This window comes from Pristis pectinata, chromosome 9, assembly GCF_009764475.1.
Source record: "Pristis pectinata isolate sPriPec2 chromosome 9, sPriPec2.1.pri, whole genome shotgun sequence".
Classification (NCBI taxonomy): Eukaryota; Metazoa; Chordata; class Chondrichthyes; order Rhinopristiformes; family Pristidae; genus Pristis; species Pristis pectinata.
In genome coordinates this window covers 81,190,817-81,213,957 of record NC_067413.1, presented here as the reverse complement: position 1 = coordinate 81,213,957, position 23,141 = coordinate 81,190,817, and the positions used below count along the sequence as shown (strand labels likewise).

General features: G+C 38.5%; 1 protein-coding gene across 1 annotated transcript; it reads left to right on the top strand.

Annotated features, from left to right (window-relative positions):
• Nucleotides 1-1,366: 1,366 nt before the first annotated feature.
• tram1 (translocation associated membrane protein 1) lies at nt 1,367-22,354 on the top strand. The gene is made up of 11 exons (XM_052023220.1): nt 1,367-1,682; nt 5,889-5,952; nt 9,808-9,926; nt 10,008-10,124; nt 10,216-10,274; nt 11,457-11,541; nt 12,745-12,815; nt 14,469-14,573; nt 16,886-17,029; nt 19,052-19,212; nt 19,973-22,354. The coding sequence occupies exons 1-11, from the start codon at nt 1,563-1,565 to the stop codon at nt 20,044-20,046; spliced, it is 1,119 nt and encodes a 372-aa protein (XP_051879180.1). The 5' UTR covers nt 1,367-1,562; the 3' UTR covers nt 20,047-22,354.
• Nucleotides 22,355-23,141: the final 787 nt, after the last annotated feature.

The window sequence follows — 23,141 nt, the reverse complement described above, 5'->3', positions numbered from 1 at the left end:
CTAGTTAGTTGCTTGTGGCCTTTATTCTGTAATTTTGAACAAATTTCTTACATATTAACAGAAGAAAAATGAGCAGCAGAAAGCCAATTCACTTCTCAAGACTGCTCCACCATTCAATAAGGTCGTGGCTGATCCAATCTTGGTCTCAATACTATTTTCTTCTCTCTCCCCATACCCCTTGGCTCCATTATAGTTTTAATACCTGTCAATCTCTGCCTTTAAATTTATTCAATACCTCCTCCACGGCTCTCTGGAATAGCGAATTCCAAATATTCAGGATCCTCTGAGAAGAAATTCCTCTTCATGATCATCTTAAATGAGCAACCCCTTATTCTAAAAATATACCCCCTGGTTATAGATACCCCCGGTAGGGGAAAACATCCTTTCAACATCCACCATGTCACTCCCCGTCAGAATCTTATATGTTTCAATAAGAACATCTTTCATTCTTCTTCTTCTATACTTCAATTGGCTCAAACTTTCTTTGCAGTTGATCCCTTCATCCCAGGAATCAACCTAATGAACCTTCTCTCTTCTGTATTATGATTTTCTAAATGTTTTGCTGTTGTCTTCTTAATAATGGATTCAAACGTTTTACCATTAACTGATATTAGAGGCTAACTGCCATAGGTTTCCTGCTTCCCTCCTTTCTTGAATAGTGTTGTTACATTTGTGGTTCTTCAGTCTTCTGGGACCTCTCAAGAATCCAGGGGACTTTGGAAGATTACAACCAAGGCATCCACGATCTCTGCAGCCATTTCCTTTCAGACTCTTGGATACAGACCATCAGGTCCAGGGGACTTAGCAACCTTTCGCTCCATTCGTTTGCTTAGTAATTTTATTTTCTAATGATCAATAATTAACTTTCATCCTCCCAATAATTCCTCGATTACCTATTATTTTCGCGATGTTTAAATGTCTTCTATCACCAAGACTGATCCAGAATAATCATTTCAAACCTCTGCCATTTCTCTATTCCCCTTTATTAATCCCCCAATCTCTAGTTCGTATGGATCAACATTTACTTTAGCTACTTGTAGTGCTCTCTTGCCACATTCAATTTCTTCATTTCCTTGCAGCCTCTTAATCTAATCCCAGTTTTGTTTTTTAATTCCTTAAGAAAACATCTTTACATACACAGCTCAATGCACCTTGCCACTTTTCTTGTGCAAGTTTGTTCAGTGAGTTTTATTTCGCAGCGACAGGAGTTGCAAGACCAACGATGTGATTGACACTTTCGGAGAGGTTCAAGTTAGGAACCGTGAATACCATTCCATTCCCTGTCGTAACTTTATTGCTGCATGTTCACAGCAGGAGCAAGTGTGACCTGACAGAATGAAAGTTGCCCTAAGTAGTGAAGATTCTTCTCAGTGTAGCGCGGTATTCCCTCCCGCCCTGCAGGGGCGCTGCAGTTGGAGGCCTACCTCTGCCCCTTGGGGCCTCGGTGTTGTGGGGGGCGGAGTCAGGCTGACTCTGGCTCCTGCAGACGTGGTGCTGGCCCTGAGCAGTCTTCAGCTGCTGCCGCCTGCACAGCCTTGGAGGCTGCTTCTGTCGCCGCTGCCATGGGTCTGCGCAAGAAAAGCAAGAACCCGCCGGTGTTCAGTCATGAGTTCATCGTGCAGAACCACGCCGACATCGTGTCGTGTGTCGCCATGGTCTTCCTACTCGGACTCATGTTCGAGGTGAGTGAGCGGCGCCCACCTCGACCCGCTCCGCCATCATCTAACGGCCAGGTTTCTCTCCGTCGGCCGTCAGCCTGCGGTTGCCCCCGGGCTTGGTGGCCCCGCCGTTACGTGGCGTTCCGTTCCATTGTGTCGGGCAGACCCTGAACATGTCAGTCCCGCCGGCGGGCCGCCAGTACCCGGGCCCTTTCTCGGGGTTACTCTTTTCCTCACCCGGAGCCTTTCCCAGTACGCCGAGTCGCAGAGCACACTGGGATTTGTAGTGCGGCCGCCACTGTGTTGGGGCGGCGGTGAGTGAGGGAGGACTACGAGGGCCATGGTGCAGCGCGCGAAGCAAGTGGCGGGGCTTGGCTCGGCTTCCCCACGGGAACAGTTTGGGTTGACGTGTCCAATTTTCAGGGCTTTCCGAACCTCCTCCTGCTTTAAGTTTACTGGTGGCTTCCAAAATGTGCTTAAGTGAATTCTTAGCGGTCCTGCACTTGATTACACCTTCGTTTATGTTTAAAACGATTCGGAAATGTAATCCAAATGTGCACTTAAAATTTCTTTTTCTATTTGTCATAGCTACAGGTACCTCTGCTGTGTGTTGTAGTTTAAAGTTTGGCGATATTACTGTCCATCTGTCGTTAAAATCCTTGCTGCGTGTAAAACTACACGAGTCAGTCAGGCTTCCAGTTCACTGCGCTTTTTCTGCGAGTGTCTATCCACGTTTATCTAAACCTGCAGCAATATAATTACACTGGTAAAAGCCCCGCAATGCCATTAGTGAAGGGGGTGTATTTATGACAGACTTGCGTAGACACATTCCTTTATAATGCGGATATAGAAATTCATAATAAAAGTAGCATATTCTTGATTTTTAATTGGGTTAAATATGAATACCCTAATCTAATTATCCTCTACAGGCTAATGCTACTTAACTATACAGCTTTGATTTCCCCATGTGCAAAGTTGTGTAAGTGTAAGAGAAATGAATACATAGTTCAAAAGATACAAGAGAAATTTTACAAGTAGCAAGTTACACTTCATAGAATCATAAACATTTCAAACACAGGAGGCATTTGGCCCATTTTACTTGTGCTGGTTGAATAAGAACTACCAAGCCTTGTCCCACTTTCCATCACCAAGTCTGTAGCTCTGCAGATCATGGCTCTTCAAGTACACATTCAATTTGTTTTAAAAGTGATGAGATGTTCTGACTCTGTGGTGCTTTCTGGCAGTGAATTCCAGAGCCCTACCTCCCTCTGGTGGAAAAGTTTTTGCTCATCATTTTAAACCTATGCCATCTGGATAGGTCCCTCTACCAAGGGAGCTGGGTCATATAGTTATACAGCACGGGAACAGGCCCTTTGGCCCAACTCATCCATGCCAACCAAGGTGACTAAGTTATTGTCCAAACAAAAAGCATTACTTTTGGAATATAAATTGTAATGTTTCTTAAGGAGAATGACAAATTACAGATACTTATGCCTTCTTATTCATTATTTGACCCCTTGTAATTTTTTTTACACCTCAGTCATCTCTCCTTTGTTCCAAAGAAAACAACTCCACTTCTTTGATGTCTCGGATAAAGTTTTCCAATCCTGGCAATATCCTTATAAATATCCTCTGCCCCCCTCCATAAAAATTGTACATAATACTCAAGGTGTAGTCTACATAGTGTTGTATACAGCTGAAGCATAATTTATCTGCTATAAAGTTCTGTGGTTCAGCCTCTTAAGCATCCCATATGCCATCTATACCTCCTTATTGACCTGCCCTGCTACCTCTAAGGATCTGTGGATATAGATTCCAAGGTCTCAGTTCCAGCACATTGTGCAGGATGTTCCCTTTGTTGTGTTACCTTGCCTTGTTGCATTTCCAGCCACCCCTCCCCTCCCAAAACCCCCTCTGACTGGACTCTCTGCTACTTTCCTAGGTTACTTTTCTATTCAACTGACCAGGCTATCTATATCTTCCTGCAGTATAAAGCTTTCCTTCTCACTGTCAACCTGATGCTCAGTTTTTATAATACCTTCAAACTTTATTATGCCCCTGCAGCTAGGTCTAGATCATTAATCTAGTCTATAAAAAGCAATGATTGAGTACTGTTCACATTTAGGTTTGACTTTTCTCTTCACTCCTAATCCCTTTTGGGTTCCTGTGTTTGTTGGTGCTGGTGTGTTTGTTGGTGCTGGTTTCCATTGTCATCCATTGACTGACACTTTGCTAGTTTAATGCCGAAGGAGCTAAGGCCATCATTTCAGGCTTTAGTTTCAGAATGCAGTGGAGTTTTAACATTGCCCCTGTGGCTGTGTGATTTATCCCTGGGTTCTCCAGTTTCCTCCCTAGTGTATGTGGGTGGCAAGTGAATTCTGAGGGAGCTGATGGGCATGTGAGAGAATAGTTTGCAGAGAAGTAGTTAATAATGTTAAAAGAGCCAGTATTGAGGAAGTGAGGTCTGAGCAATAAAGCACATATTCCATGACACAAAAAAGGCAGTCAATCAGCCCATCCTCTAACATGTCCAATCTGTCACCTGTGTGACCACAAATTAATTCTTCCTTGTGCTTAAGCCTTTTGATAACATATTTCATAGCTGAAGTAGTATTTGCTTCTGCTTCCCCCACTTGACATTCCTGCCCACAAGATCCTGAACTTCTGTGATCTTCCAACTAGATTTTTTTCAGCTGTCTTCATCTGCCTTTGTAATTCTGCCATTGGATTGCAATCAAGTTTTCTGTTTTAGTCTGATTTCAAACTTTGGATTTGTAAATAACTGGACAAGTGAAGAATGTTCTATCAAATTTTTGAGGTGCCTGATAGATGGTGAAAGACTATCAGTGTTATATGCTGTGGAAATCCCAGCCCCTGGTCTGTTTGTGTAAATATAGCATTTATGTGGCCAGCCTTTAAGTTTCTGATCGGTATTGATTCTGCAGAATCATGACAGTAGTAGATAGGATGGATGACTCAATGTCAAGGGAAACATGGTTTTGTTGGAGATGTCTTGTCAACTGAGGCTTGTCAACTGAAACCGAAATGTTTTCTTAGCCTTCATGCAGGATTACCTGAGGGATTGAAATTGATCTGAAGACTGGGAAATTATTAGTGAGCATCCTGCTTGGATAATTATGGAGGAAGCTAATTGATGAAAGAGTTGAAGATTGGCCCTCCAGTGCTTTCTTGTGGAACTGGTTTGTACTGAATCAGCTTGGCAGTTGCCCGGCTAAATCCAGTTCATATCCTCAGTACTCCGCAAGGATGTTTTTGGGCCTTTTCTATGTCCACTGCCATTGACTTATAAACTGGAATGAATTGAATTAACTGAAGATCATCATCTGTGATGGTGGGGTGGTCAGAACAAAGTTGAAATATGTCATGTTCTTTGCACTTCAGACTGAAAATAGTTCCAAATACTCCATCCTTGTGTTTTGTTCTTGTGCTGGACTTCGGCATTGTTCATGGTGGAGGTATTTATGGACCAGCTGCATCCTGTTAGTTTAATTACCCATTTTCTTTCCTGACTGGATGTGGCAAGACTAGAGCTTTGATCTGTTAGTTATTGGATAGCCTTTTGTTTGCAGCATGTTTTTGTAAACACTTATGCATGCAAACATGTACTTTGGCTTCACCCAAGTCAGCGTTTTTCTGGTATGCTTGGAGCTACAATCAGCATGTTCTTCTGTTTTCCTCATTGAACCAGGGTTGCCGCCTAACTTGATGGGGATAATAGAATGAAGGATTTGGTGGGGGTACTATATTATTACAGATTATGGTGAAATAAAACTATTGCTGCTAATGCCACACAGCTCCTCCTGAAGTCTCGCGCTTGAGCAGCTAAAGCTGTCCTTTTTAGTGTGGTTTTAATGCCACACAGCAAGTTTGAAGGTGTTCTTGATATGAAGTTAAGAATTTGTCTCCACAAAAGCATAATCCATTATTGTGCACCAGCTTGTATTTGGTAATTGTCTTTTGAAATAGAATAATGCTGTTTTGTAGCCATTGTAGTTAATACTCCATTAATCAATTGGGGCTGCATTATTGATTTGAATATCTGATGGAGAGAGTTCACCACAGCAAAATCCTCTGGTTAATTGTGGACATGTCAGCATCAATGCCTGTTAATGTGTGTGCTTTTTTTTGTTCCTTGACAGTCATTGGAAAGGAGATGACATGCATTATTGCCTGTTAATACTTGAGCTGATTTTCTTTTCTATTTTGCAGATGACAGCTAAGATAGCTGTTTCTTTTGTCACTCTTCAATATAATGTCACAATTGCTGCAACAGGTATGTTTTCTTAACATTTTAAGATTTGTCACAAAAATACTTGGCATTTATTAGCACTCCTATGGAGTGTTATTGAATGTCATGTAAGAGATATTAGAGCCAATGTTCAAGAGTGTCTTTTAAGCTTAAGAGGATTGAGAAGCAGTTGAAAGAGGGAATCCCAGAACTTGGGGTCCAGATAATTGAAGACATGTTGATTGTAGAGGAATTGAAATGATCAATGTGCAAACTAGAGCTAGAGTTGTGCAAGTATCTCAGAGGTTGTTGGGTTTGAGAAGGTTACAAAGTTGGGGAAGGGTAAGGCTATGTGGGGCAGGGGAGGATTTGTGAAGACTGGGACTTTTAATATTGGGGGGACTGCCAAACCAATGTTCAATGCAAGTTGCAAACAAGGTGGTGCGAGGGTGAAAGGGACTTGGTGTAAGTTTGGATACAGATAGCAGGGTTTTGGCTGAACTCATGTTTGTGGGATCTCATTGAAAGGAATGTTGAAATATGAGTCCTGAGGTAACAAAGGCATTGATGGGAGGGGGCAGGGAATTCTGGTATAAGCTGATACATTAGTTGCCTCTAACTTTTGTCTCTAAATGTACCTAAATAATGATAATTCACAGGTGGCTCGTCTAGCTGTTGGGGCTGATGTGATTGCAAACTAAGCTTTGTCCTATCAACCTTCCACGAATAACCATGTGTTTGGTAGCCATCCAATATAGACACTTTCATCCTTTTCTAATAGAAACTTAAATCAATTGTTGCTGTGACAAAAATTGAGTAATTCTTTGGGATACTCTTTAAATGAATTAAATTGAAAAATTCTTTCCAAAGATGCTAAGTTTTGCAAAGAAGTTACTTTTCATTAAAATATATATTTGTACCAGCAGAGATTTGATGAAGACAGAGGGAGTTTGTTAGATGTAGTGTTTTGTAGTAACAAATTAGATGATGTCTGCTATAGATGTAGTACATTTGGACTTTCCAAAGACTTGTGAAGAATTTTCTCCTGCTGCCTGTTCTAAATTCCTTAATTACAAAGGGGGAACAGATCTGGAGGTATACATGTAGTTTTGAAAGTGACGGGAAAAACAGAAGTTCACAATAAAAGCATATCAGATCTTTGGCGAAATAAAGGCAAGATAGTTTTCTAAACTTTATAAATCACTAGTTACATCACTGCTCAATTCTGGACACTACTCTCCAAGAATAATGTTAAAGCTCCAGTGTTGGTGCGAGGTATTAGTAGAATGGTAAGAGGGAACAAGCCCTTCAGTTAAATGGAGAAACTGAGATTGTTCTCCTTGAAACAAATGGCTCCAGCAGGATTCACTCAGAAAAAGATCAGGAAAAGTTTGATATGATAAATAGCAGATTTGTGGTTGTTACTTTCCAGCTTCCAGAGGTTTGGACTATTTATCCAGAATCAGGAGTTTGAATTCCACATTGACAACTGGAGATAATAAAGTCAAACGTAAAATACATTTGGAATAGAAAGCTGTTATCAATAAAAGTGATCATAACATTGCTGGATTATTATAACAACAAGTGAACTCTTGATCACAAATCTGCCACTTGGTTCAAGAGTAATTAATAATAAATGTTAACCTTACCAGTAATGTCCACATCCCATGAATGAGAATAAGAAAAATGAGAAACTATTTCCAGTGGTACAATAGTCATGGCACATAATGCAGATGAAGGTGATGACAAAAATGGAAGTTTTCATTAAGGAATAAAGAGTTATGATCTGGATTGCCTTGCATGATGAGTCGGTAGAGGCAGATTTACTAATTGCCAGAGTGGAAATTTGAAGGGCTCTGGAGAAGGTGTGAAGGTGCAAGGTTCAGTCAGTCACAGGCATTTGAGAAAGTCAGGGAGGGCAGCTTGAAGTGAAGAGTATAATCAGCATGTGGTCTGAGACGACTACAGGAACTGAGGGTAAGATGGGTAGAAATAAATGGGAGGGGAATACCAAAAGAGTAATTGGGCCAAGGATAGCTCTTCAGTGAATAATCGTAGGGAGAAGTATGGGTCTGAGTGAGTGGCAGAAGAGAGAGCATAAGTTCCTTTGAGGAATTTTAGAATGCTCTGTTGGAAAGAACATGCCCCCTGGCACTGGCAGCTCATGCCTCCCTCTGGGTGCCATGTTTCCTAAGATTTGGGAATGCTAGCCAAAAGCCATTGTTCAAATAGTTCAAAACAGCCATTATGCTTAATTATACTTAAAACAGGCATGCAGCCTTGTTTCAAGTATAATTACCAGCCTAATTGCACATGTTACTATCCTTCCCCAAGCACAACCTAGTTAAACTGGAAATATAACAACATATTGCAGACAATATTGCCCCATCCTGTAAGGTTGGGATTAAAATTATCCCTATAGTTTCCAAGGCTTTGGCAATTTTCTCCCTTAATCTCCCTCAATTTCTGAGGTTGTACCCAGAAGGCCCAGTTGCTTTAACTTTCATCAGCTTTATAATGTTCTCTACATTTTCCCTTGGTTCATCATAATATCCTTTTCTCATAACCATCTTGACATCCCCATCCTTTGGGTTCTCTGTAGCCACTGACTCCAACTGCTCCCTTGTCTGGTTGTACAAGTCTCTCTGTAGTCTAGGTAATCTATCTAGCCCTGAGCTGAGCTTCCAGCTAAACATCCTGTCATCTACTTTCGCCATAATATTGACAAAAGTCACTCCCATTTCTGAATTTGACTACTCCAGTGATGTGTTGACCAACCTACTTTCCACCCTCTGTAAATGAAAATTCATCCAGATTTCTACTGCCTGTATCTAGATTTTGCCTTCTATTCTGGTATTACCTCAATTTTAAAGTCTTCACCTATGTCTTCAAATTTCTGTATTGTTTCAATGCTCCCTGATTTGGTAACCACAGTCACCTCCAGCTCTACATCCCGACAAAGCCACCTACTTTTTTCCCCCCATTTCTAGGACATCTATTTATCCTAAATGACTTTCCTCAGTTTTGGTAACCTTGTCTTCAGCTACTTGAGCCCTGAACTCTGACATTCCCTCCTAAGACACTCTCTCTCCACTTCTCCTTTAAAGCATTTCTTAAAACCTATAGCTTGTCCTAGTAACTGCTTGCTGGGGTCACTTTCAGTATTTTTGTCTGATTACATTTCTGTAAAGTATCTTGGGGCATTTTGATATTAAAAGCAGTATATAATCCAAGATGTTATCATTCCCTTCAAACAAAGGTTGATGCCAAGTGCTTATTAAAGTGACATTTTTTTTTCTTTGAACCTCTTCAAATCAAGCATTTCTCACCTCACTAAACAATTATTTGTTATTGGCACACTTAAAAAGGTCAACAGAAATAAGATTTTTTATTAGCTTTCCTCATAGTCTTAATCATCTATTTTCCCATATTCTCTTTCCGATTTTTAATTCTGTTGTAATCGTTTTATGTAATCTTCAATTTTAATTAGTTTCTAACCCCTCCATGGGATCCTGATATCACTGCATGCTTCTGTTTTAATGAAATTTGCTTTCCCTGTGCCGTTTTGATTACTTTTATATATTTCCATTGTTACTCCCACAGTAATGTGCAGTTTCATTGACCTCATCTGGGAAAACTTGAATCTCATCAATATTAAACCCATCTGTTCAAGTACACTGATTTTTACTTTTCTACTAGTTTAAGCTTAACATATTGCAGTCATTACTCCCAGGTTACTGTTTTATTATTACTGTTTAGTTCATCAACCTAATTTGTTTTTGTTTACTTGTTATAAAATTTTGCACAGCTTTCCAACAAGGCCCACTTGTACCTTTGTTTTGCATATGTGACTCTAGTCCAAGTGTCAATAAATCATGATTTTTTTGTTTAATTTCTTAGATGAAAACGATGAATCATTCATTCTTTATCATTATGGCTTTAAAGACTTCGCTACAATTTTCTTTTACACGTTGGTTGCTATTATTCTCCACGCCATAGTGCAAGAATACGTGCTTGATGTGAGTATGGTTACTTATTAGAGTCTATGAAATGATGCATATTTTATACAGCTGTCAAATGACTGTCAAATTTCATTTCAGAAAATCAACAGACGGATGCACTTTTCAAAAACAAAGCACAGCAAATTCAATGAATCTGGACAACTTGGTGCCTTTTACTTGGTTTCTTTTGTCTGGGGAACATGCATTCTAGCCTCTGTACGTATGACATTGTTTTGTATAGTTTTTAATTTTGCCTATCACAATGATTGCCATATAGTCTAAGCAAATCATTTTTTCTTGTCTATAGGAAAATTATGCATCAAATCCTAGGAATTTATGGGAAAACTACCCCCACACCTTGATGCCGTAAGTATTTTCATAATGAATCCTGTGAATGCAGCATAAATTGGTAAATGCAATGTTAAAAGTTTTTTTGAGAGAGACTGATTAGTACTTTTGCCTTTTTTATTATTACTTCTCTTCCTTACAACATTGACTCATGCAGACACCTGTGCACTGTTGGTGCACTTCCAATAGAAAGTCATTTGTGCTGGGATTTGGACTCAGAAAATTGGGGCTAATGGTTGTAAACATTTTTTTGCTTCCTTTGAGCCCAGTACTTGGAATGTAGGAGCATGAAGTCATTCTTGTGGTTCTGTGGGAACCTGATGTCTTCCAGTGACCATTTCCTTGTGTTATCTAAGAAGTGATCATTGGCAATTAAACCTTATTAAATGAGCAATTTTGCTGTCACCTCAATGCAGTGCAATTGCCCAAGTCAAATCCAGGACATTCTGGTTTGAGGCTCAGTTGAGGATTGTCTATACTTTCTACCTCAAGCTTTTTTTTCTGAAATGTTAAGTAGAAACCATGGTTGATTTTTTTTTTGTTAATACTTTTTAGGTTATCCTACTAATGTAGTACTAGATTTCAAGTTCAAAAGAGCCATAATTTGATTTCTGATCTGTACTTCACCTGATGTGACCTAATGGCTGAACCAGAATTTTAGTTGAAATGTTTTTAGCTTATTTAATTTGTACAGCACTTGCAGGTGTTATAATCGCACTCAAGACATTAAAGAAAATTATTGCAATGGATTTGAACTAGTTTATAGTGAACCAGTTGTGACTGATATCCAAGAGCTGAAATGTGATGCTACGTGTTTGATCACTGGTAGCTGTTTAGTCTGACATGAATGCTCATGCTTCACCCATTCCTGATAAGAATATTATCAATTTTACAGTTGTGTCATTGTATCAGAATGAATGTAGGAAAGGGAAATTTGTCATATGAAGTGCTGTTTAGTGCATCAACGTGGCTGCCAGCAAAAGTTTGTTGTCGGTAGTTACTGTAGTGTCCCAAGATTATCTAGAACAACATTTGTTAATTATTACAATGATGCTCCCAAAATACTTTATTTATAAATTAGTTGCGATTTATTATTTGCATGGCTTAATTTAAGTGCATTTTGATTTCAGTCTGTACATTATTGGGTTTTGCACTAAATTGTCGTCACAATTGTTTGTACATTCTTTATTTGTTTTTTAGGTTTCAGGTGAAGTTTTTCTATATTGCGCAGTTGGCTTATTGGTTTCATGCCTTACCGGAGCTTTATTTTCAGAAAACTCGAAAGGTAAGCTTTAGTACTCTTTGCATGGTGTTTTGCATAGCTTTTCAGGTGCAGCACCAACATTGGGAAGAATAAGTTGATTAACAGAAAGTTAAATAAGATTTGCTAATAAACACCATGGCAGAGAAGTTCAGTCTTGACTTTGCATTGAATGTAACTCTGTGGTAGTGCAGTCTAGTTGATTTGTGAGCTTTGTAATGACTATTAGTTTTGAGCTTCCCTGATGAATGAGTGGTCAAAACCACTACCAGGCCAAATGATTCTGGGTTGAGTTGCTAATCTGTTCATGACCAGGATGGTTGGTCTTGGAGCCTGTTGGCTGGGTAAGGAGAGAAAGGCTTCAGTTGCCAATCAAATGATGCATTGAAGTGGATAAGTTAGTTTGTGATTGATCAATGGAGGAAGGTGTGGTTAGTTTCATCTCTTGTGCTCCTCAACTGCAGTTGAATAGTCTGCTGGTGTTTAGTGCTGTCTGTCTTGTATGAAGGACCTGTTGGACAGCTTCATGACTCAGAAATGGTTTATGGCCACTGCATGTGCTGCTCGGTATTCACCAGGTCAGCTGAGCTCCTGGCTGAGTTTAGTAGGCTGGGCATCTGGGGAACTATGCACTGGCATTGATGACATGTATACTGCATGGTCTTCTGAGGGAATTGACAAGGAAGCCCTTGAAGATGTTTATCTGCTCTCCTTTTTTGGGATGGGGCCTTTTACCACCTCCATTGAAGTAAGGACACAGCTGAGAAGTTTTTCTATATCAACTCCATGGAAAAATGGGTATATTTTAGAAATAAAGTACAGTAAAACTTTGATAATCTGCTATCTGATTGTTCGGAAATCTGACTCTCTCTGACAGTGGTGGGGGGGGGGGGGGGGGGGGGGCCAGTTCCTCTTTCAGAGAGAGCAGACTCGCTTCATTGTGATTATTTACTGTTGGGTTTACCAACCATTTTTATAAGTTGTCATTGATAATGAAAATATTTGATGTACGAATGGTGCACCATAGCTAATTAGAAAATCAGGGTTAGAATTTATCGTATATTGATTATTTGAATATCCTGAATATATTGGTGAAGACAGTCAATTCTTATGGTCGTTTTGTACATTCCAGCCAAGGTTGTTTGGATTCAAAATCAAAACGTGAATTTTTGAATTATTCTTTGCTGTTACTGCTTTCCAATCAGTTGAGTGTCTTTTTGCTTTTAGGAAGATATTCCTCGGCAGCTTGTGTATACAAGTTTGTATATTTTCCACATCGCTGGAGCTTATCTGTTAAAGTAAGTATTTTTCAAAATGGTGTGAATAAGGGGAAAACCTCAAAGGTAAAATTTATTTGAATAAGAGAATTGAAATAAACCTAAAAAATTGGATCTCCAGAGGATCCTCTTATTTCACTGAAAGGGCTGTTAGATAATTAGAAGACTACAGAACTTAACTATAATCCATGGATCCTAAAGGGGAATCTCCTTGTTGCTTTCTAAATCTCACTTCTACTTTTTTTTAAATTGAATCAAACTTACCAGGATGTGGTTATAGGTTACCTCAACACAGTGGCATTTCTTGTTTAAAACATGGGTAGTTTCACAGATAGCAATTTCAGTTGCATGGTTTCAAAAAACTTGTGGCATTAACCTTTATGACTTTAACTTTAACTTGCAGCATTTTTTGCTGTAGCATAAAAAGTTAATGCTGCTGGACATTCACCAATATGTTTGCAAGCTGGATGCATAATGCTAATTTGAAGATTGCCTCGCTCTGATCTAGCCCTTCTTATGGAGAAAGACCAATTTACACTGAAATGGGGTGAATTGAGAATCAGACCCGTACTTTAGTCTTTCAGGCTATGATTCTTTAGTGAAGTGTGGTTTTTATAATTGAACTTCTATGTGTTGACTGTATGTATTTATATATGTACTGTTGATCTTGAGCAGAAAGGAATTACATTGGAAAGGTTTGGCAAAGAAATAAACTTGACTCAGAAGATATCTGGAGCATGACGTTACTAAATTATGATGAGAAATGACTTTCACCTGATAACTTTTGATGTGTAGGATTATTCTGGCCACAAACAAGAGATACAGTTGTCAGCTGATTTGTTTGCAAATTAGTAAATTATCTGATTTGATTAGTATTATGGTATTAAATTTATGGTGGACCAATCCTTGGTTTAGGTTGAAGACGGGCAATATCAAAATTTTCAATATGGATAGCGCACTTTTGATGCTACCTGCAGGAGTGCTGTCAGCACTATGTTCACGCTGATCTGAATGGCGATTGCGTAGAAAGTGAAGTTTGAATGGTCATTCAGCCCAAGAAATCCCTGCTGTTTATTATTTCAACATGTCTTCTGCCACCCTATATCATCTAACCCTATCTACATGTCCTTCAAATTTTGTTTCTCAATTTAGCCTAGATTAAGATAATGTTCCAACTTTTTTCTTCACTTGTATAACCGTTTTAATGTTTGTTATACTCTAGTTTAAAGATGCCATCCATGTGTATTGTAATTAAAATAGTTTTGTTATCTAGTTTTCTATTTCCAAAATCTTCCATGTTCCTCATTTGAAATCTGGCAACCATCTTGTGAATGGGTCCATTTTGCTTCCAGAAGTAACACAGCAGTATGGTTTTATCTATCAGTCTCTTTTTGGGGGGGGGGGGGGGGGGGGGTGGCAGGAGAATCCCTCCTTTTAACTTGCTCAGTCTCTGATATTAGGAATTTGTATTCCAAATTGTATCTAAATTTGTCCCTAATTTGGAGAGGTTTTGGGCTGCTTTAACTTATTATTAGCAGTTAAGGACCAAGTTTGTTAGTGCTATTAGTCTTTGATGTTACTGAGAATGGGGATAACTTAAGAAAACTAGAAAATCTGTCCATTTCTTGTTAATAGAACATAAAATTCTGATTTTTCTGGGTTTTTTTTCTCCAGCTTGAACCGTTTTGGCCTGATACTTCTGGTGCTGCATTATTTTGTGGAACTTCTGTTTCATATCTCTCGACTGTTTTACTTCAGTGATGAAAGGAACGAGAGGGGGTAAGCATGTGTATGTCTAACTTGTGCTTGCTACTAAATGCAGACCTAGGTATTGACCACTAACTTAATTATTCAATGTTATTCAAACAACAGTTGAGGGATAAACATTAGCCAAGATACTGCAAGAATTCTGCTTTAGAGCATAACATCCAGTATTGCAGTATTGTTCCTAATTTCTGAAGCTTATTTCCTGAATGAGGAATTAACCACATAGTTAACCATAACTTGTTGAAACTTTATCGTTGCCAGAGTTTGTGAATTTGTTAAATCATTTTAGCCTATACCTTGTTTTGGTGTAAAAACCATATCATCAAGATGATGGGAGATTAACCTAGTGCATCAAGGCGATGGGAGATTAACCTAGTGTGTGATTCACAAAAGGCTAGTATTTGGATACTGCAATAATAAGGAGAGCTAACAATGCTATCATTCATTCCTAGGGGAGTTGAATAGGGAGGTTATACTTCTGTTACGTAGAGCACTGGTGAGACTGCATCGGAAATCTTGGAATTTTTATTTGGGGAAGGATATTGCAGAACCTTGCCAGACTCCAACTTGGAGTAGGTGGGTTGCCTTAGGAAAGCCTGACAGCCCAAGCTTGTGTACACTAGGGATTAGAAGAGTGAAAGGAAACTTGATGGAAACAAAAGATCCTGAAGTCTTGATAGCGTGGCTGTGGAAAAGATGCTTCATCTTGTGAGAGAATCTAGAAATATGGATCATTCCTTAAAAATAAGGACTCCCCCATTTTAAGGCACAGATGAGGCTTTTTTTTTCCCCTTGGAGGATCATGACTTTTTGTAACTCTTGCTCAAGAGGGCAGTGAAAGCAGAGTTGTAAATTGGTTCTTGAGAAGCAAGGTTGACCACAATCTTATTAAATGGTGGAGAAGGCTTGAGCGGCTGAATGGCTCACTCATGCTCCTAATGTGTATGTAATGGACAGCATTGAAACACTTCATTAAGCAGAAGCATGAATGTGATTTGGCTTGCAAAGAACATTCACTGAAACAGAACATGAGGAAAGTAAATCGGATAATAAAATCAACTGTGGAGGATGTATAAGACTTGAGAAATGTTATTAAATTAAAATGGTGAAACTGTATTTAGTCCCTTCATCCTGGAGATTCGGAGGAAGCCACTTGCATAAGTTACTTGTTGATGAGTGACATTTTCTACCACTTATTTGGAAGCATACGTGTTTCTTGGTGATCCACATGTTTAAATCAAATTATTGAGATGGATTGGGGATGACTGGGTGACTTGCAAGTATTGATGTTGTAATTCCACACAGTCTGTAGCTGATTTATCTCTGCTCTCTGGGGGTTTAAAAAAACAATGTAGTGTAATCACAGTATGGGGAATATCAAGGAAGGATATTTAGATTGATCTACATGTGAGTTTTTAAAATTTGCTGATGCACACTCTATACAAGCAGTAATCCAAATGATGGAAAAATAGTAGTTTCATTTCTTCTCTCGACTATTGTATCCTTGGTGATTAGAAGTCATTGTTGTTTATATGATTTATTGAAGACATTTCTCAAATTCACAGTTGGTGTGTGTAATTGCATTGATCTTAAGCTTGCACGTGGATTGGATTCTTGTACCTCTGAGCTTTTATCTGAATTGCTGCTTCAACTTGCTGCCCCTTTCTGGTGATGAGCCACCATATACCAAGAGAGAGAATTCTATTTTAGACAAAGTATTGGGAATATTTCAATACTGCAGTAATCTCTTGCAGTTTGTTCTGATTGTCCATGGTTTAGACTTTTAGAAGGTTGTGGGTTCAAATTCCATCTTTGAGCTTAAGCACGTAACCGAGACATAGTGGAACACTGAGGTATGCCGCACTCTTGATGATGTCATTTGGTGAGACAATAAATCATGTCTATTCTGCCTGGTAGATGTGAGAGATCTATGGCACTATTGAAAGAAAAGCAGGGGAATTCTATGTACCTCGGCAAATATTTATCCCTCGGTCATTATCATTTAAACATTGAGGTCATTAGCTTGCTACACTTTGTGGAAGCTTGATGCATAAGAGATGGTCTTGCTTCCTACATTACTAGATTTTTAAAACTACTGATTGTAAAGTGCTTAAGGATGTACTGAAATTGTGAACTGTGCTGTGTATACCCAAGCTCTTAGTTTTTATCTGAACTGGGCAAAGGAAAACCTGAGATAGCTTTGTTACAGAATCTTTTGAAAGGAAAGTTAAAATTCTGTATTTTAGACTTCTGACATTCCTTTGCCATTTATTTGCAGCTTGTATATTGGATTTGGTATCTTATTAATCTATTTTTAATTCCAGCTTTACACTTTGGGCCTCGTTGTTCGTAGTGGCACGACTGCTTACTCTCTCCCTGTCTGTACTCACAATTGGATTTGGCCTTTCTGGATCTCAAAATCAAAATCTTGACTTAGCCTTTGGAAACTTTAACATATTGGCTGTAAGGTACAAATTTTCAATCTGATGAATAATGATATTGTTTCCTTGAAGGTAATGATTTAACATCATTAATGACATTACTTTTCTGGACCATTTTTCAATTAGACATACCCTGATGCTAATCTTCAAATCATCTTAACAGACTAGTATTCTGATTATAGTGAATATTTGTTTTGGCATTTTGTTGTTTCAGATGTGGGGCAGAGATGGAACAGACTATAATGGTCCATCTCTCCAGCATGAAAATTAAAACTAACATCTTGGTGGCAGAAAGTTATTGTAACAATACTTCATACAAATTTTCTGTGACTGGACCTTTTGTGTCTGAAGTGAAACAGTGTAAATCAGACTAGCTTCAGCAAAGCAGTTGATTGCAGCATAGCAAAGCATAAACCAGTATATACTGTTGCACCACTTTTTAAAGTTAATCTGGGCCTTTTGCATCAAAAATCCTACTCCATACATCCCAGGGGGTTTTGTAGGTAATTGCATTTCCTGTTATAGTGTCAACCCATGTGAATGGTAGTTCCTGAGATCAGTTCCTCATTTGTGCTAAACGAGTTGATCTTGGTCACTGTGCTTGGATTCTACAATTGTTTTCAACATCTTTGGGCTAAGGTGGGTGAGAGATAGATTCCAAAGTCCCTCACCTCTAAATGGAAGAATGGATGTTGGATGGGAGAATCAAGCTGATGTTCCAATGTTCACTGCATAAAAGGTCAGTAAATACACCCTCTTAGGCATTGTTGCGAAGAACCTCCAGTTGTACATAGTGCTATAGGGCTCCCTTGAGCAATATCATAGTTGTCAGTATCTAACAGAGTAGAAGTCCTTCATGTTAACGATTCCACACTGAGCACTAGCAGTGTTGTGCATTAATGTGTACACCTGTATTTACTGACCTGTTTAGGTGCATTCACTTGATACACATGGTATCAAATATTTATGCTGAGTCTTGGCAGCCACATGAAGACAGCTAACATGAACAGCATTTGAGAATGTAATTCTGTATCTGTACCAACAAATCTCTTCAAATTCAATCATAGGTCCATGGATGCCTAAAATAAGTGGGAGCCTTTTTTCAAGGAGCAACATATTCCCATGGAACAATGGAATCAAAGGCAGAAGGAATTACCTTTCACCTTTAAATGCATGCAAACTCTTAAATTAGAATTTCTGGCAAATATTAGACTACCTTCATTGTTTGGAGCAAAGATGCTCCGAGAGCTTCCATAAATTGTTTTACATGGAGTTGAGCCTGCAACATTGAGCATAGCCCCTTCTATGCTGCGGGCTAACTGGGACTTTGTAACCAGCCATTCCTGGCTAAGGTTTTTGCCATTGTCAAAGCGGGGATTTTTGGTGTCATTGAGGTAGGGTGGGGGCAAGCAAGGGCACAGTTAATTATACCATTTCCCTCCTCCCCATTATCTGTCCCAGTTCCTAATTAATGGTCTTGTCATGCCATCTTACCTATTGAGTTGTGTCCTCAAAACTTTCAAGAATATAAACAACCACTGTCTTGATTAAGTTGACTCAGAACAACTTTAAGCTATGTATCTACCTGGCCCATTGCTAAAGACAGTAAATAGCTTTGTTCCGCTGTCTTTGTGCAATCCTTGATCTCTAGTTAGCTAACCACATTTGGGGAGTTACAGCAGGCCTCTAGACTAAGAAATTTTGGCCAGGGCTACTCATTCTTCATAGCTAAGAAGGGCACATGTATATGCCTTTTGATAGCAGGATTCAGCTTAATTCTGATGTCTTCCGCAGGCTTACTATTGAGAATTCAGTATGAAGATTATGTATCTGGGCTTGTGCAGTGAAGTGTTCTTAAAGGCAATGATTTTTTGGACAGGAGAGAAGATAACTGGAAACTTGTTTTAAAAATGTTGTTATTGCATATTGTATAAATTAATTTACTAACCCTCTTCATGACTTGCCCATAACACACGATTGTTTCTGGTAAAGAAAAAATGATAATGCTGAAGCAAATGTAACTATATCTAATTCCATTATTAATTCCAGAATAAGTGCCCTGTCTGCCATTTGCCTGACACAAGCGTATATGATGTGGAAGTTCATTAATTTCCAGCTTAAAAGGTGGAAAGAACATGCACAAATACAGGCTCTAAAAAAGAAAGCCGCTAACACAAGGAACAAACCAACCAAAAAAGGAGAAAATAAAGGTTAGTTTTGTCATTTAAGATGTGATGACATTTGATGCTAAACAGTGGCATTGCAAGTAATTTTTAAACCCCTTGAAATGTATGGTTTTCTTTAAGGTATTACAATGCTCTTTCACTGCAATGAAAACATTGCTGTTAATTTGTAGCTGATTGGCATCTGTAAGAAGTGAATGGATTAGTGTTTTGGGTTGTATTTATTTTACCTGTTAACTCTTAGGTACTGATTGATCTAAAAATGTTCAATATTTGCCTTTTTCATTTCAGATTTGCATAATTTCTGTACTTCTAGCCTTTCTCCTGCCATCCTTGATTCATGTTCCTTTATAGCTATCAGATGTGCATGTGTATCCACCCACTTGAAGTAATAACTATTTTGGTTGCAACAACATCAAATAATTCTGCAATGTATTTCCAGATCAAAATAATTTCTTCCCTTGCATGCTAGATTTTAATCATAATTTTCTATGGGTGGGATTTTGGTTGGGGATTTGGCAGTGATATCTGCTTGCCTGCCTATTTTACAGCCCTCTCATTTTTGGTTTAAGGTTCTTTTCATGCAATTGGTATGAACGTGTTTGGTGTTCTTCCCTGCATAGTTGGCTTGTATTCTGTTATTACATCTGCTTTGTGTATTCCGTATTGTTCAGCCAGCTTGCAGTTCACACCATGATTGATTGAAATTGTAATGAATTTCAGTCCCAGGTCTCCAAAGGAATAAAGCAATAAAGCAAAAAAAAATAAACCTGTCTTTGTTTTTCAGCTAATGGAGTAAATGGTACCGTCACTTCCGAAGATAAAGACTCTCCACGTTTAAGAAAAGCTAAATCATCTTGAAAGATAGACACATCTATATACAATTTGCCAATTGCTTTATTCATTTTTCCATTGACAATTTTCTCTCAAACATTTAATTTGCTGTAGCAGTTAGTCTTGTTTTCAAGGTACTTGTTCAACAGGAAATAATAAAAGTAAGGGAAAAGAGAAGCTGGGGGGTGGTGGTGGTGGGGGGGGGGGGGTTTACACTTAAATGTCCCCATTTTACAGAGAAAATGGAGCAGATGGTTTTGTTTTGAATGTGTCTGTAAAATTCTGCTCTACCAGAGCAACTCAACAGGAAATAGAGAACAGGGCGACCACAAATTAATCCACAAGTGCAAGCCTTGAGAAGTCGCACTGTAGCTAGGGCTAATTTTTCCTAACCTCCAGGATTTCTGCAGTAAGAAAATTGTTACTTGTGCAGAAAAATCTGCTCGGCCTTGCCAAAGTAGACTTGACTTGAAGATTTGGTGATCTGCTTCTCCCAGTGGGGAGTAGCTTATGTTGGGACACCTGGGAAATTGCTGGTGTGCCACCCCTCTCCACCCTTGGGAATGCAGCATCACACAATCATCCTCCTTTCCCCATTAGTAGGCGACAGGTGGCATTTGCCACTAAAATGATAATTTTGCAAATTGGCATAAAATTACCAACTGCTGCAGCAATGCAATTGAGGCAGTGATGCTGTTTGGAAAAAATTAGACATTTTGTTTTCACCTGTGTTGTGTAGTTATGAAGTTTGCATATGTCGGTTTTATTTTTGGAGTTCATTACAACCTGAAGTAAATGTCATCTTTTCTCTTACAGGCTGGATTATTTTATAAAGTTATTTGATCAGTTAGCTAAGCAATTTGTCACCAAAGCAGTTTTAAAACATGTAAATTGAGATTCTGTAAAGTCTCTTCATATTCACAGCAAAATGATACTTATTGTTTTTTATGCTAGAAGATTAATGTAAATGCAAGTTCATGTAAATGATTGGTTCCTAATCTCTCATTTATTTTCTACACCTTAATTCCAATGAAATTGCAATTCTCTCCACTCATCTGGTCATCTACTTGGTCAGCTTTATAGCCAAATTCTCAGGTTAATTTGAACAGGGGCAGAATTTGACGAGATTTCTGCAATAAACATTTTTTTTAAAGAAAGCATGGGGGGGGGGAGGGGAAATTGCAGTAGAACATCAAAGAAGTATACTTATTTTTTTCTAAGAACAATAAAGGCTACCCAATTTTAATAGTAGTTTTATAAAAATTGTGCAAGGCCTTTATTTATTGCTGCAGATGTAATGATCGATATCAGGTAACTATTATAAAGATGACAACTGTACAACATTCTGTAAATAGGGAATTGCTAATTTCAAAGGAACTTTAATTTTGTAAAAATTGGATAGAAATGAGAATTTCATATTAAGATTTTTGTTACCATTAAGGTTAAAAACATTTCTAGACTGCTAACTATAGATGGAGCCTTTAATTTTGTAAATTAAGGAATGCTCCTGGACAAAGCACTTCAATTACTACTTTCTTGAAATCCTGTCCATGTTTCTTGTTTGGAATAAAACCAGTGTGTAGGTGAGGGATTAGAAGTTAATCTGCAAACAACCCCTTTCCTACAATGCATTTTTGATCACAAGGAAGGTGATCATACTTGTATGCAGAAGTTACTAGGACTGAATGACCTGTTTCAAGTTTGTCATCTTGGTTCTAAATTAAGTTTGGATTAATGAGGTAAGTGTTTTTCTGGTTGTGGGTTCCACTATGATGAGGGTGAAGTATATATCGTTTAATGACGGAGCACAAAACTACTACAACTTGGCATTGACAGTCAGTGCATGATCACAGGATTGTTGGGACTGAAGAATGTTATTTTGATGTGAGATCTTCTAAAAGTAGCAAAAGAGTAGAGGCAGCTTAATATTGTGCCTTACCGTGCCTAAACCTCACCTGGCATTGTTAGATGCTGGATGCTCAAACTATTTTTAAGTACTACCTTCACATCAAGGACAAGTCTATTGCCAAAATATGTGCAAACAGTAAGAGGAAGGAAGGCTGTATTTTTGAATTAAATATTCATGGATAATTTCTTTAACTCTGCTTTATATTATTATAGTTTCAAAGTTAATGGACAAAAGTGACCTTTTTCATGACTAGCAACTGAGTATTAAGATGCAATGTGTCTTACAAGAAGTAAGATGATCATGTCTCCAATAATCAGGAACTTGGTTTTATTTTGAATGTGTTGTCTGAATTGTATTTTCAATTATAAGAACAGTCTGAATTATTGTAACTGCAGTTATTGCGGAATAAATGTGAAGTAAATTGTCCTAGTTTGACTATTTAATGCTGCATCACCATGGAAGATCATTAACTGTATTTCTTTTAAATTATTGTTATACAACTACAGAAAATAAATGCTAAAATTGCAAAAAAAAACTCGAGTGGTGCAGCATCTGTGGAGGTGAAGGGATAGTCTGTGTTTCTGGTCAAGGCCCTGCCTCTGGACTGGTGCAGGGTCATAACTGGAAATGTTGACCATCACTTGCCTCCACAGATGCTTCTTAAACCACAGTTCTGCCAGCAGTTTGGGTTTTTTGCTTCAGATTCCAGCATCTTCAGTCTCATATCTCCATGCTAAATCTATTAAGCTTGACCTGACAAATGCTGATTCATGCCTTAATCACTTTACGCAATGCTTTTCACTTTACAATATTGTAGAGAGTCTATTGAAACTCACTGACTAAGGAGTGACACTCAAGTGAGGGAATGGAGACAAGAGTGACTTGAAATAATTTGACACTGGATTTCACCAAATAGGACTTTACAGTGATTAAAGCTGAAGATATCCCAGCATCTTCATTGGATTCCTCATTCCAGGTCTTTTAGCTTTCCATAGGAAATTGGGAATGCAAGATGATCAGGTACTTCATCAATTTCTGCTAATCCAGTAGAATCTGATCTTCCCCATTAGAGTTTCTGCTAACTTACACAATCAATAGGACATCTTGGAACTGTACATTACCTTCACATTACTAAATCCTAGGATTCAATAAAAAAAGCTATAGGAGCTTCTCATTTTAGTTGCTGGACTAGCTTCTTTAGCAACTGGAATGA